The sequence below is a fragment of the Aythya fuligula genome, chromosome 1, assembly GCF_009819795.1.
Source record: "Aythya fuligula isolate bAytFul2 chromosome 1, bAytFul2.pri, whole genome shotgun sequence".
NCBI classification, from domain to species: Eukaryota; Metazoa; Chordata; class Aves; order Anseriformes; family Anatidae; genus Aythya; species Aythya fuligula.
The window spans coordinates 1734204-1747909 of record NC_045559.1 but is presented as its reverse complement, the minus strand read 5'-3'; the positions used below and the strand labels follow the sequence as shown (position 1 = coordinate 1747909).

Genomic DNA, 13706 nt, shown 5'->3' with positions numbered 1-13706 from the left:
GCTCCGAATTTGGCTCCGAATATAAATATCTGGGAGTGGAATGTTAAACACAGCTCGGGGACGGTAAACAACGTTGTGTACAGCAGCGGGGGGCTACGTGAAAATGGATGGGAGATGGGGAAATCGCCCATATTCCAGTCCTCGAGCACGTTGTGCTGTATATAACATTTTTGGAATAGCTGTAAAGTGAGTTTTCGGCCGGATTTCAGTTCCTAGTAAGCAGGATTTCAGAACGTAGACGCACGACAATGAAAACGAAGAGGCTATGGCTGGAATGGATGCTTTTCGTTTGGGCCCAGACTTCGAGCCGCCAAAGGGATTAAAATGTCGCAGGTTCTTTCTTTGAAGAAATTGAATCCAGATGTCAGTCACGTCGGAGGCATCCGGGACCTGTGAAAACTGGGAAAAACGCCCACTGAGGAATAACCCCCTGCCTCCAGGCTGCTGTGGTGCACCAGCTCGGGGGCTTTTCCTTCGCAGCCGGTGGCAGGAGCGAGATCTTTTGTCTCTGGCTCCCCTCTGCAGCAGCAAACATCCTTCTTGTAGGGTTAGCTCTAAACTAAAGCAACCCCAAGTGCCCTGACCGACGGCTGGGGCTGTGTAACCTAAAATGTGAGGACATGGAGGGTGCTGGAAGGACTCTAGGCTGAAAATCACATTCCAGGCCTGCGAGGGTTTTATATTAACCGTGTCTGCCCATCGTTCTCGCACGTGATTTGCTTGAGTATTGCCAAAAGAGCCAGGATAGCAGGTTGTGAGTGCATGCCACGCTTGGCAACCCCTGGCACCAGCCAGATGCCACGTGTTGTTTAAGCAAGTGGAATATTTTTAACTGCGAAAACTTAACCTCAGTCTGGAATCGCAGACCGGAATTCGGATTCATGTTTTCTTAGGAATTCCTTGTTTGTTAATCTCAGATTTATTTGCTTTATGATGCTTTGGGGCTGAACTAACAAAATGGCCTGTCGGTACCACCAAGAAAACTTCTGTTTAGCAGCAGTCCTACCCGGAATAACACGCGGGAGCGAAAAATGACGCAGGTATGAGGCTGCCCGGGACGTCGGGCGAGCAGCTCGGCGTAACAGCCCGTCCTTCTCCATGGAAATGAAAACCCAAACCAAAAGCGAGCATCGAACAATGAGCGCTGGGTGACTCCTCTGCCACTCGAACTCCTCCTGGCTCCCTACCGTGATAGGAGGATTGGAGTCACCCAGGTATTTCGCTCCTAGAAGTGAAAATCCACGTCTGAGTGCAGGGGAGGAATGCTATTAATACCACCGGCAGGAGAGCAGGCAGAACTGGTCTGTTACCATCATACAGGGTGCAGGGACCGGCCGGGCGGCATTCTCGGGGCTTTGGAGACCTGGTGTGAGCCAGACCCTGCCCAGCAGAGGGGTTGGGGAAGGCACAAAGGCAGCCAGAGCCAGGGCAGAGGGTTAAAGGGGCACTGGGAACCCAGAGGGAGATGCTGGTGGGTCGAGGAGCATGGCCTGGGGTAGGGGGAAGCTGGGATTGTGGCATGGAGCGTGTAGGGTACGACTCCAGAAGTCAGGCTCGGTAGCTTCTGCTCACAAGGAACGAGTTTCCTTGCTTTTTCCATCCTTTTTGGCTCTCATCAGAGGATCCCCAGGTCCTACAGCCTCCTTCGGGATGGTTTGCCCCCCTCCCACCCTCACAACCCCTCGATCAAACTCAGGGATGAGTTTGACACCCACAACCCCTCCGTCAAACTCAGGGATGGGTTTTCCAGAGCCACGAGCCCCTGGGTTAGTTGTTGGCTTAAAATTGACTCAACACGCAGGAAAGAAGGTGACCTGGCTGACCAGCACCTGACGGACCTCAACTTTCTGAGAACCCTGCATTGGGCGACCCTAAACATTGCCAACCCCAAAACGAGGTTCAAGGAGCCTGGATTTCCAAGCTTTCCACCCAAAAGACGCAAAGCGGGCCAAAAATCAAACCAAAACAGGCCAGGGGAGAGGCTGACATGACTCGGTGCGTTTCCACCAGCACAGGAGCCCTTTTTTTACCTCAGAGATTTGTTTCGGTGCCAGAAATAATCGGGCTGAACAAACAAACAAAACCCTACAAGGCCCGGGCCTGCTGGGGCAGGCAGCCCTGTGAGGAGAGGTGTGGGGGGTGGGGGAGCGGCTCTACCCCTGCCAGCAGGGCTTGGGGAGCCGAAAACAGACTTCAAAGCGCAGGTTGGGGCAAGAATTGGGGTTTTGGAACAAGGAAGGTTGAGGTTGGTTAAAAAAAAATAACACAAGTTTGTGGCGGCCACCGCCTCGCGCCCCTGTGGCGGCAGCGAGGGAGAGACCGTGAGGAGAAACGCGTCCCGCCGCCAGCCCCGGGGGGCGGCTGAGCCTCAGCACCACAAATACCAACAGAGAAAAAGCAGGGAAACGGCCCCAAAACCTAAACACGCCTTTTAATTTGCTTATTTTTAACCCAAACGGTGAAAAAAAAATGGAAAAAGAAAAAAATGTGTGTTTTCCAAACCACTTTCTGTCACAAAACGTGAGGAACGCACCCCTCGCCCCTCACAGGTCCCCCCCCCCTTAAAGCAAAGCATCCCCGGCTCTCGTTTTGGGGCGTTTTTTAAGGATTTTAGGAGAAAAAATAGGAAAGGGAGCGGGGGGGGGGAGGGAGGGGATCCTGACCGGGGAGTGGGCGTGGCTATGGGGTGGGGGCGTGGCTTGAGGGGGGCGTGGCCTCGGTCTTGGCCCCGCCCCCGGCGGTGAGGTCGGGGCGCGGCGCGGCGGCAGGCGCAGAGCGGCGGGGGGCGGCGGGGGGCGCGGGGCGATGGTGGCCCCCGGCGAGCTCGGGGGGCTGCTGCCCGTCAAGAGGACGATCCGAGTCATCGACGCCCAAAATCAGGCCTTCAGGGAGCAGGAGGTGAGCCGGAGATGAAGAACGAGGGGGAAAAAAAGGGTCGGGGAGCGGGTTTTGGGGGGTCTCGTAGGGGTTTTGAGGGTAAAAGAGGTGGGTTTGGGGGCGGCAAGGAGCTAGGTGGTGTCCGGACCCGCCTTGAGGTGCAGGTTGTGAGTTAAAATTTTTAAAAAAATCAATTTTTTGTTAAAGGTTCTTGCAGGAGGGTTGTTCTGAGGGCTGGGGGCGAAGCGGGGCTGCTCTGGGGGGCTCTCTCCGTGCGCCGTCTCCTCCTGCTGCCAGGATTTTGCCTTATTAGGACCTGGAGCCAAAGCCCAAGTGTTGGTGGCTTTTCTTTTTATATATAGAGAGAGTTGGTTTTGTACCCTGGTGTTACCCAGAGAGGGTAATTGCATTCAGGGGAGGCTGTGGCACGTCTCCTGCAGGGACTGGAGGCAAAGTTCAGCAGCCAGGCAGGGATCAGTGGCGCTGGGCAGGGCGTTATTGCCCTGCACGGGGACAAGGGGAAGGGAGCTCCGGGCGGCTCTGTGGCCAGCACGCTGCACACACAGCTCCCACATTAAAGCCCTGCCTTTAAAAGAACCCCATTTGGGCAATCTCCTCCTGCAAAAGGGGAAACGGGTGCTGGGAGAGAAGTGAAATAAGGCAGGGCTTATAAATATGAATAAATCGCCTCTGATTGTTAAAATGTATGGGTTTGGTACAGTATAACCAGTGTGGTGGGAAGCTGTGGATCAGGATTTGAGCAATGCCCCCTGAGCAATGTTCCTGGCAGTGCCGGGTACTCGTTTGGTGTCAGGAGCCCCCAAATTTTGGGGCTGAACACTCCAATTTTGGTGAGCAGCTCCCCAGATTTGGGAAAGGCAGAGGGTGGGGGATTCGCATCTGGCACAGGTAAAGGTGGCCGGGACCAAGGCGATCTTTGCTCAGCTTTCACGTGGATCTTAAAGATAGTCAGGTGGCGATGATTGCAGGCAAGGAATATTCGAGTTGGTGACTTAAAACCTGCTGCATACCTGGTTTAATTAATACGACCTCGGCTGCGTGCGGTTCGTCGATTTGTCACCGAGTTTGTATGCGCCGGGGATGGGGCTGGCACGGGGAGCATTGTCCTCTGCTAAATGAGCCCTGTAAAACCCACTAATTATTACCCAGCGCGGGGGAAAGGTTGCGTGCGTGCGTGCTGCTGGGGGAACGACTTAAGTTTTGTGTGGACGTTCGCAACGTATTTATATTCGTTTCTAATCAAGAGCCCCTTTTTGGGGAAAAAAGTGAATAGGAGAGCTGTGAACTCCCCAGGGTTTAATTACGTGGGGGCTGTAGTGCTCACCGCTGCTAACTCGCTACGGAAACGTCGCAGACTCGCTTCTAATCCGGGCTGCTGTAAGGAATACGGCGTGGAGACAGTCTGCTCATTGTTTGCAAGTACAGAACTAAAAAAAAAAAAAAAAGCCCTGAGCCAAAGTTATCCCTAGCATGAACCACGCCGAGGCTCAGCTTACACCGCGGCTGAGCTCGAGCACAGGCGGAGGAGGCTCGCAGCACGTCACCCCCGGCTGAAACGCAGATCACAGGGAAGGTGAGGCTTCTGAGAGGGGGGCTGCCTGCCTCGGATCGAGTGATAGAGTTGGAAGGAAAAGAAGAAACAGATGCAGCTTGCTGGCAACGAAAGCATTCCCGTCCCAGACAGGACGGAAAGTGGGATTTCTTTTCGAGAGAGGGGAAACGGCCTTTTGCTGAGCACTTTTGTAGCGCACAGAAGTCTTTCTGTTGGCCAAACACCCCGAGGGAGCAAAGGGCACGGACAGAAAACACTCGGGTCTTGCCCATCTGCGAAATTCCTCCCTCTGCAGAGCAGAGGATTGCTCACAAGAGCAGAGCTTTTTGCTCCTGGCCAGTCTCGGTGCCTCCCAGCTGCTCTTCCAAAAGGTCCCGCTGGGACAGGGAGCCCCTTTGTGTCTCCTGGCCCGAGCAGAGGCAGGAATGCCCTCCGCCAGGCCTCGTGCATGTGTCACAGATGTGCGGGGAAGGCATCCACACGTGTCCCTTCACACAGACACTGTGTCACTCATTTCACACCGTGTCACTCTATCTCCTTTCTGGCCCTGCTGCCAGAAGGCTACAAAATACCCTAGGAGCATCCTAAAGCACCGAGCTTCCTTACTGCTCATTTTCAGCATCACATTTTTTCCTTTCCATGCTATTTATACCCCTGGCCTTGCCCGAGCTGTGTGTGGCTCACTCCTGTGTGTTTTCTGCTCGCATTCCTGTAGTTTCTTAGGCTTCTCTTGGCTCACATCCCCTTTCTCCCAGTCCACGGATACGTGCTTTCAGTGAACTGAATTACCTCTCCTTTCTCTGCAGCCAGAAACGTCTGTAAGTAATTAAAGTTTCCTCGTTTCCTGAGCACGGCCTGCTGGATAAACCTTTCCCAACCAACGTTTCCTGAGAGCTCGAGGCTGGCAGAGGGGCCAAGTGCCTGCAGCGTCCCCGCTGCTGTTCCTAAACCCTCTGAGGGTTGGGCCCATGCTCGAGGGTGCCCTCTTGGAGCTTTCCCCTTTCCTACATCGCCTCTGTAGTCCTGAGACTACCCAAACATTTCGAGCACAGCCTCAAACACCCTTTGAGTGGTGCCAAGAGGTCTTGGTGCTCTGCTTCGGCTTCCTCAGTCCTAACTGGGACCCAGCTCTTGCTGTGGGTTCCTGTTCCCCTTTTCTGCTTTCAGCTCCTGGTGCTGCGCAGGAGCAGAGGCTTTGGGCTCCCAGTCCTGCAACCTCAGGCTGGACATGGAGATGCTAAAAAATTTGAGCTAAGCAAGCCTTCACCTTCTAGTCTTTGATACAGGAGAGGAGAAACTTAGCTGTAATTAACCAAAAAAGCCTAATGAGGTTTGGGGAAAGTTTCTAGGGAGATGGGAGTCAAAAAAAATAAAATAAAATAAAAGCTTTTATCAATTTATCCTAACGAAGAAACTTCCTTGTGCTGGTGAGTCACACCAACATCTGCCAGGTGCTTAGGAGCACCAGGGCACCTTCCCTGGGCACGATATCTTGATCCTACAGCCCGATATCTTGATCCAAAATTCGTGGGGTTGTCAGCGTGATGTTAAAACCCGTTCAGAGCTCGAGCACCGGTAGGTTTCCTGGGGACACTTCCTCATTTTTGGCAGCCTTCGGGTTGGGGCAGCGTTGAAAATGCTCCGGGCTCCCGGTGTGGATTAGCGGCGTAGAAAAGCAGAAGCTCTGCCTTTCAGATCTAAACACAGAGATGAAAAACGATGATGAGTCGCCGGGGAAGGGCAGAGCAGGAGGGGGAGGAAGCTTTGTAAAAAACCTTTTGGTTTTAAACTTCATCTGCTTCGAGTGTGCGTAGCCCTCGCAGGAATGTTCAGCATGCGGTCATTTGCCATTTGTTAGAAGAGCTGCTGAGGCCGGCCTGGGCTCCGACTGCCACTTTTCTCTCCAAAATCAAATTAAAATGGAAAAACACATTCTTTCGACAAAGGAAAACATGATAAAAGGGCGCAGCAGATCGCAGCTCCATCTTTAGATGAGTCGCCTGCCCTGTCAAGCAGCAGAGTGCTTCGGTCTATTTCTGTTTGAGCCTAATCCTGAATTCTGACGTGGGAGTTATCTTGCCTCTTCTGCACTGGGCAGAGGTTTGGTTTTTTTGCAGCTTTAATTGTAGCCCTAAAGTTCAGACAAATATTTACAGCCCCTGCTTTCCATTTGAGATGAATGGCTACTTCAAAACGCTTTCTTTGCAGTGTTTCCCATTCCTTCGGGGTGTTCATGCTTTTTAAACCTGCCTGGACAGCTTGAGAAATGAAGTGGGAGTCACAGCCAGTACAATTTGTTCTCTGCTTTATTTACAGGAGCCAAGCAATAAACGGGTTCGGCCTTTAGCACGGGTCACATCCTTGGCGAACTTGATCTCTCCTGTAAGAAATGGTGCAGTTCGGCGCTTTGGGCAGACAATCCAGGTAAAAAGCAGAGTTTTCTCGTCCTCTGTGGACGTGTGGGGGGTGATACTGGCTGTGGCAGGGGGCAGAAACAGGCACTGGGATTTCCAGGCAGCTTTTGAAAACCTGTAGGATCCATGCAAGGCCAGAAAGCTTGCTCGGGGATGAAGGAGAGTTCAGGAGTTCAGAGGTGGCTCTCTGTGTTGTCGAGGGCTTGGGGAGGGAAGCAGGAATAAACTTCAGATAAGGAGAACGGTGTTGGTAAACCGTCGCAGCCCTTGAGATAAGGCTCTGGGAGCTCGTGGCTAGATAGGAGCGAGCTGCCCTCGCTGCTGAGCGATGATGTCAGGGACGTGTTGCCCAAGGAACCGCCTGTGTCCAGGTGTGATTGCTGCTCTGCCTCTTGCAACACCGCTGTAGATCACGGGAGCAAAGTTCCACTGCCGTCTGACTCACCCCGCTATGAGCAGCGTTATGATCCCAATTTATTTGCTTCCTCATACCTTGGAAATAAACCCAAGCTTTATCTCCCTGTTCTCCTCCCCAGCGCTGCCGCCGCTGGATCGGTGAGGAGAGGCACACGGAAAAGATTGCCAGGCTCAGGGCCCTCGGGTCCTTCTCAGCAGCCTGATTAAAGTGTTCCTTTATCTGAGGAAAAGTGTCTGGGTGTGTTTTCCTGCCCTGTGCAGCAGAGGAGGATGAAGGATTGGGAGGGGTGTGGGTAATACTGCTGCACTTCTGAACTCTAGGCTCTTTTTTAAAACTTTCTTTCTTTTTTTCTTTAATCCCTGCAGTCATTCGCCCTTCGCAGCGACAGCAAATCCCCTGGCTGTGCCCAGAAGTCATGTAGCAGATCCGCTGCTCCCACCCCTCCTAAAAGAAGAAACAGTGTCCTCTGGTCTGAGATGCTAGACGTCAACATGAAAGAATCCCTGAGCACCAAAGAAATCAAGCGCCAGGAGGTAAGAACTGGCAGAGGCAGCTGAGATTTGGTCCCTTTCCTTGGTGGGAAAAGGAGTAGCGAGCATCTGTGGGTGATTGTGCCTTCCTGTGCACCTTCATTTCTAAACCACTAGATTTATTTCGGTGCCAGGCATGGGAAAAGGTAGGCTGCTCTCTCTCGAGTCACTAGGGAGCTCGTCTCCCCAGTTCGACCCTTCAGAGATGCCAAACTTTTTCACAGGGGTGCTCAGCGCTTCTGAAATTTGAGCCCCAGCCACGCTGGTTGCTTTGCAGCAGACCCAAAGTCGGGTTCCTTGTAAAGCCAGCTGTCTTTCTCTCCCAGCTCTTGACAATTGGTTGAGAGCCAAACAGCGAGGCCTTGGCTTGCCTTTTCCCTGTAGTTCTTAGACAAATCTTCTCCTGACAACACAGAAGCTGACTAAAGACGCCTGGGATTTGACCTCCGCGGTTTTCTGGGTTTTGTGTTTTTTGTTTTTTTCCTACTTGCCTGTGTAAAAGCAGTGATTTAAAAGGTGCTAATATTTAATTTGGCTTGTGCGTGAGCGTCAGAGCTTTCACACAGTTGGAAGTAATGTGGCTTTCTCCAAGCTGGGAAAGCCAGCAGATTTACTCGGGGTTTTCATGCCCAGGTGGCATGAAATGATTCAGATGGCAAAAGCGAGGAGACAGGACGTACATTATGTTAGCTGAAAGGCTCCTTCAGAGGAAAACGGGGATTAAAAATGACCCTCAATGCTTTTATCCCCCTCCTCACAGGCCATCTATGAAATGTCCAGAGGAGAGCAGGACCTAATTGAGGACCTGAAGCTTGCCAGGAAGGTGAGTGTTTTTTTCCTGCAGTCACTAATGGCGTTGCAGATAATTAAGTTTACTTACCCCCTGCAAACATTACACATCGGCTGCGTCAGGCCCAGAATCCACCTTTTGGAAACTCTCCTGGAAAGTTGAAGCAAGCAGTCGTGCTACCAGTGCTGCTTTGGTTGCAACAAATTCGGCCCTAAAACAATCGGGCTTTGCAGTCCTGCGCAAAGCTGGTTGGGGAGCTCCTCTCCCAGATGAGAACAGTTCAGGCAGGAAAGCCCTTCTCCTTTTTAGGCCTTGATGCCTTGATACAGAATTGTTAAAACAATGTGGTAACATCACCCAAGTCAATGTTACTGTTTCAGCTTCACTTCAAATCTGTCCTGCACTTGATACATCCCCCAGGTTTATATTTACATCGTCAGCTTTTAGCTGTGGGTGATCTGAATGCATTTTAACACGGACTTTCTTTGACAGGCTTATCATGATCCTATGCTGAAACTCTCCATCATGTCCGAGGAGGAGCTCACCCACATATTTGGGGACCTGGATTCTTATATTCCTCTGCATGAAGGTAAGAACAACCAGATACATTGACTAGGAGTTGCACTCGGTGCTTTCTCACATCAGAATAGTTTTCTGAGGCGTTGTGGCAGTTCCTAATTCTGCGTTTCAATTCCAGACTTGTTGGCAAGTTTAGGAGAAGCAACAAAACCAGATGGAACAGTGGAGCAGATTGGGCCCATTCTCGTGAAGTGGGTGAGTACAGAACTCTGCAGACACCAGGCTGACAATGATTATGAGCTTAAAGAACATTTAAAACTGGAAGCTGAAAAGCTGCGAGCTTTTGTGGCCTTGAGTGAAAGATTGAGGCGGAAATCCTGACTGCCCCGAAAACAATGGGACTCTGTCAGCTGTAATGGGCCACAATTTCATCTGGGAGACTTGCACTAGTGCGACTGCAATTACTTACTGATTAATGTTTGAAATGTCTACATTGTCCGGGCTGTTAGCAACTGATGTGAGCTCAGTAGTGCTGTTGCTGTTAATCTCAAACATCTGAACTTCAAAGGCACTGAATGTAGGACGCCCTTGTTCTCCTCACAAAAGGCTAGCTGCGTATACAGGATGATCTGTTAGCTTTTTTTATCGGGCCCAGATATCTCAGTGAGGGAAGTAGAACTCCCCGAGCTTGACACGTTAATGTGATTTGGTTTTCCTGCATGGAATTTGACTCTTCAACACTATTTTTCTCCTCCTGCAGTTACCGAGACTCCATGCCTACAAAGGTTACTGTAGCAATCAGCTGGCAGCCAAAGCTCTTCTGGATCAGAAGAAACAAGACCGGAGAGTGCAGGACTTCCTTCAACGCTGCCTCGAGTCTCCTTTCAGCCGCAAGCTGGACCTCTGGAGCTTTTTGGACATTCCTCGAAGCCGGCTGGTCAAATACCCGCTGCTCCTCAAAGAGATCCTGAGGCACACTCCCAAAGACCATCCTGATATCCAGATCCTGGAAGAAGCCGTAAGTAACAGCGATTTCAGGAGCATTGTTCTGACAGAGCCATGTCGTTCTGGAGCTCCAGAAAGCTTCCTTAAAACCCCAGCAATTTTGTGGGGTGGCTTACTCAGATCACATAAATCTGTGACAGTAACCCCTTGTGAAAGCAAATGGGTGATCAGTCCACATGGACTCATCACGGGGAGGTTTTAAATAAAATAACTACATAAAAGAAATTATACAAGAAGATACGCAACCATAGGTCCCTGTCTAACCATTTGTAAATGTTTTATTTTTCAGATATCTATAATCCAAGGAGTCCTCTCTGACATCAACTTGAAGAAGGGGGAGTCAGAGTGCCAGTACTACATCGACAAGCTGGAATACCTGGATGAGAAGCAGAAGGACCCGAGGATTGAAAGCAGCAAAGTTTTGCTGTGCCACGGGGAGCTGAAGAATAAAAATGGGCATGTAAGTCCCTTGTGTTCATGGTAATTAATTCTCAGGTTTGAAAACCTTCCCTTAAAGGCAATTTGAAACTCCTTGTGGTAGCAGGACCAGGAGCCCTTCCATCCCCAGGGTTAGCCTAGACAATTACCTACGCTTTAAAAAGCCGAGGAGAAAGGAACTGATGGCAGGCTGCATTGCAGGCTGTAAGGGAAAGTTTCCTGCTGACAGTTCTACAATTGGCCTTCAAGGAGCTGGAAAATAATTAGCACAAAATTACCTTAGAAAGTGCGCTCTGTGCCCTAGCACTCCATCAAAAGGGATTTCCTGCTGCCTGTTTACTTTCAGGTGCTCTGACATTCCCCATTGTGGAGGCTGGCGCGCAGCTCTTCCAAACAAAAGTGTTCCTGCAAAAGCCTGTTTGGCTTTGAGATGAACTGCCAAGAGTTTATCTCCTCCTGCAGCAGCACTGAAAGACCCTGCTGTACTCCAGGCTTTGCTGCCTTTTGTCCTGGCTTACAGGAGTAACCTCAGTTTAAAACATCAAATCTTTATGTTATTTTATTTTTCGGTTGGTCGTTTTGAGGTTTTTTTGTTTAATTCAGCCATTACGCTGCAGGACACACGAAGCATTTTGTATAGTCAGCAAACAAACTGCTTCTAATTATCCCCTTCTTTACCTTCTGCAAATCATAAATCAATTCTGAAGGCTCACAAAATAATAAACCTGATGATGTAAGCGTTGTATGTGCTGAGTGACTGTAACCAACAACTGTCAGGAAGCTACCGTGGGTGTGAGACTCGAGCTGAGGTGGCCTTGAATTCCAGAGGGTGTGTTATTGCTTTGCATAGAGCACAAGGCTTTGCTCATACATGGATATGTTTTCCCTTTCAGAAACTCTACGTCTTCCTCTTCCAAGACATCCTGGTTTTGACCCGGCCGGTGACTCGCAACGAGCGCCAGTCCTACCAAGTGTACCGCCAGCCCATCCCCGTCCAGGAGCTGCTCCTCGAAGACCTGCAGGACGGCGATGTGAAAATGGGAGGATCCTTCCGAGGAGCTTTTGGCAATTCGGATAAAGGTACGGCCCAACCCCGTCTGGGGATCCTCACTTGGTGGTGAGGAGAGCAAATCTCCATCAGGATGATCCCAGTGGGCGTGTGCCTTGCCCGTATCCACCTTTAGACTCGCTGCTGGGCCTTGCAGTGTTAGATCTGGTGCCCATAAACTTTCATACGGCGCCTCACAGTCGGAGCTAAAATTAGAAAACATCTATTTCAGTGCGACCAGGCTGGGGTTTTTTTGGGGGAGAATGTTTGTAGGATTTTTGAACGCTTTCCCCGAAGCTGAGCGGGTCAGGCAGGGCCGCTCGCCTCGTGCCTGAATCTCTAAATACCGAGCTAGGAACTGATCTGCTTTTTCCTTTTGTTTACCTCCAGCTAAAAATATCTTCCGAGTTCGTTTCCAAGACCCCTCCTCGGGCCAGTCCCACACGCTGCAGGCCAACGACGTCTTCCACAAGCAGCAGTGGGTCAACTGCATCCGAACCGCCGTCGCCCCCTTCCAGCCGACTGCAGCAGCCGCCGCCGAGCTGCCGGAGCTGCCGGAGCTCAGCGAAGAGACGGAGGAGAACAACCCCTCGGTGCCCAACGTCAGGGCCCAGAGGAGGCAGTCCGGCGTTACGGAGATGGAGCTGGACGAGAGCGCGGCCGAGTGCGGCTCCGTCCTGGACTCGGAGGAAACCAAGGGCGTGAAAACGCACAGAACGCTCGCGGGGCACAGGAAAACGAGGGAGAAGCAGCTGAGCAGCAAGCGGAAAGAAACGCTGGTGTGAAGAGATCAGCGGAAGACTGTTTATTTATAAATACCGTGTACATTTTTCTTGTCATGTGAGCATGATTGGATTTGCTCTTCTGAACAGAAGTGTCTTTTTTTTTTTCGTGTTGTAATGGCAGCTACTGGTATACAGTTAACACTGTTGAACTGGAGTCTGTTTTTTCCTAAAGCAACCACTCTTGACCCTGTTTTTACGCTCTTAGTCTGTGATTCAGAAGCCCTCGTGGTTTTTTTTTGACTGCTTCCGGCAGATTTTTTTTTTTTTTGAAGAGCACACCTTGGTTTCTGAAAGATTGCCACGTGGTGATTGAGGCCGGGAAACGGGAAGCCTAAAGCAGAAGTTGGTGCCCTCACCACGAGCCTGGTGGCGTCCCACTGCAGGGGAACACTTTGGATCCGTGCTGCGGGAGCCCTTTTAAAGCGGGCCCGAAAGCTGGAGTCACATTTTCTTTTTGCCTCGAATAGTGCATGTTTTGCAGTGTCTGGTTATCATCACCCGTATGAGTTTCCATCTTTTTTTTTAAAAAAAGGACAAAAAATCAGACCCCAGGTTCAACAGGTTCTCAATTTACCTACTGGAATCTTTCCTCCTGGTGTGTTCATTGTACATTCCTCATTTTCACTCATGTAACCTGCCGCATATTTAATTTTTTTTATTAGTTGTTTTTGTTTCAAATACTTGTTTGGGGTTTTTTGTTTTGGTTTTCTTTTTTTTTTTTTTTTACTTTTGTATTTTCGTCACCTTCAGTCTTTCAGACTTGGCATTTCCTTTCAAGTACTTGATCCTTCTGGTTCGGAGGCACGCGCGCGTTAACGTTAGCGCTGCGCTGAGCTCTGGACTCCTGAAAGAGAACTGCGTTGTACGGGGTGGGGTAGGAAAGGTGTTTTGTAGGCACGTTGCAAAGGGTTTGGGGAGGGAAAAAGAGCAGCAGCTGTAGAGGGGAATAGCAAGGGAGTGAAAGTAGCTTTTGTAGTTACTGTTTGGTGAAAATGAAGCCCCTTCCATGGGTTGGGGCAGGCTGGAGGCAGCCGAGAGGATTTTGCATGTGGTAGAAAGGTAGAGAAGGGAAGCGTCTGCGGCGGAGGAGATGGGGAGAGGGAAGAGGTAGAGGTGTACATAGTCGTAACGGCGGCCCTGCCGCCTTCTAGCAGTCCAAAGAATTGGTGTGAGAAGCCAGCTGGGAGAAACAAAGCGCTACCAGCTCCGCTCGAAGCCAAATTGTCGTCCCCGCGCCGCGGGTGGCTGCGAGGGATCCCGTCCCTCGGCGCGGGAGGTGGGAGGAAAAGGTGTACATAGACACGAAGCC

At 50.9% G+C, this 13706-nt stretch overlaps 1 protein-coding gene across 1 annotated transcript; it reads left to right on the top strand.

Moving 5' to 3' along the window:
- Positions 1–2805: 2805 nt before the first annotated feature.
- NET1 (neuroepithelial cell transforming 1) lies at positions 2806–12468 on the top strand. The gene is made up of 10 exons (XM_032208211.1): positions 2806–2898; positions 6767–6874; positions 7648–7815; positions 8573–8635; positions 9095–9191; positions 9300–9376; positions 9882–10139; positions 10416–10586; positions 11458–11644; positions 12003–12468. Exons 1-10 carry the CDS (start codon positions 2806–2808, stop codon positions 12395–12397), a joined length of 1617 nt encoding a protein of 538 aa, XP_032064102.1. The 3' UTR covers positions 12398–12468.
- Positions 12469–13706: the final 1238 nt, after the last annotated feature.

What these genes read in the sequence shown, in the direction of transcription:
- NET1 (XM_032208211.1), top strand. Translation starts at nt 2,806, where the DNA reads ATGGTGGCCCCCGGCGAGCTCGGGGGGCTGCTGCCCGTCAAGAGGACG. An exon ending in AAGAAATCAAGCGCCAGGAG is followed by an intron (nt 7,816 to 8,572) that starts GTAAGAACTGGC and finishes CCCTCCTCACAG; the next exon opens with GCCATCTATGAAATGTCCAG. An exon ending in ACCTGAAGCTTGCCAGGAAG is followed by an intron (nt 8,636 to 9,094) that starts GTGAGTGTTTTT and finishes TTTCTTTGACAG; the next exon opens with GCTTATCATGATCCTATGCT.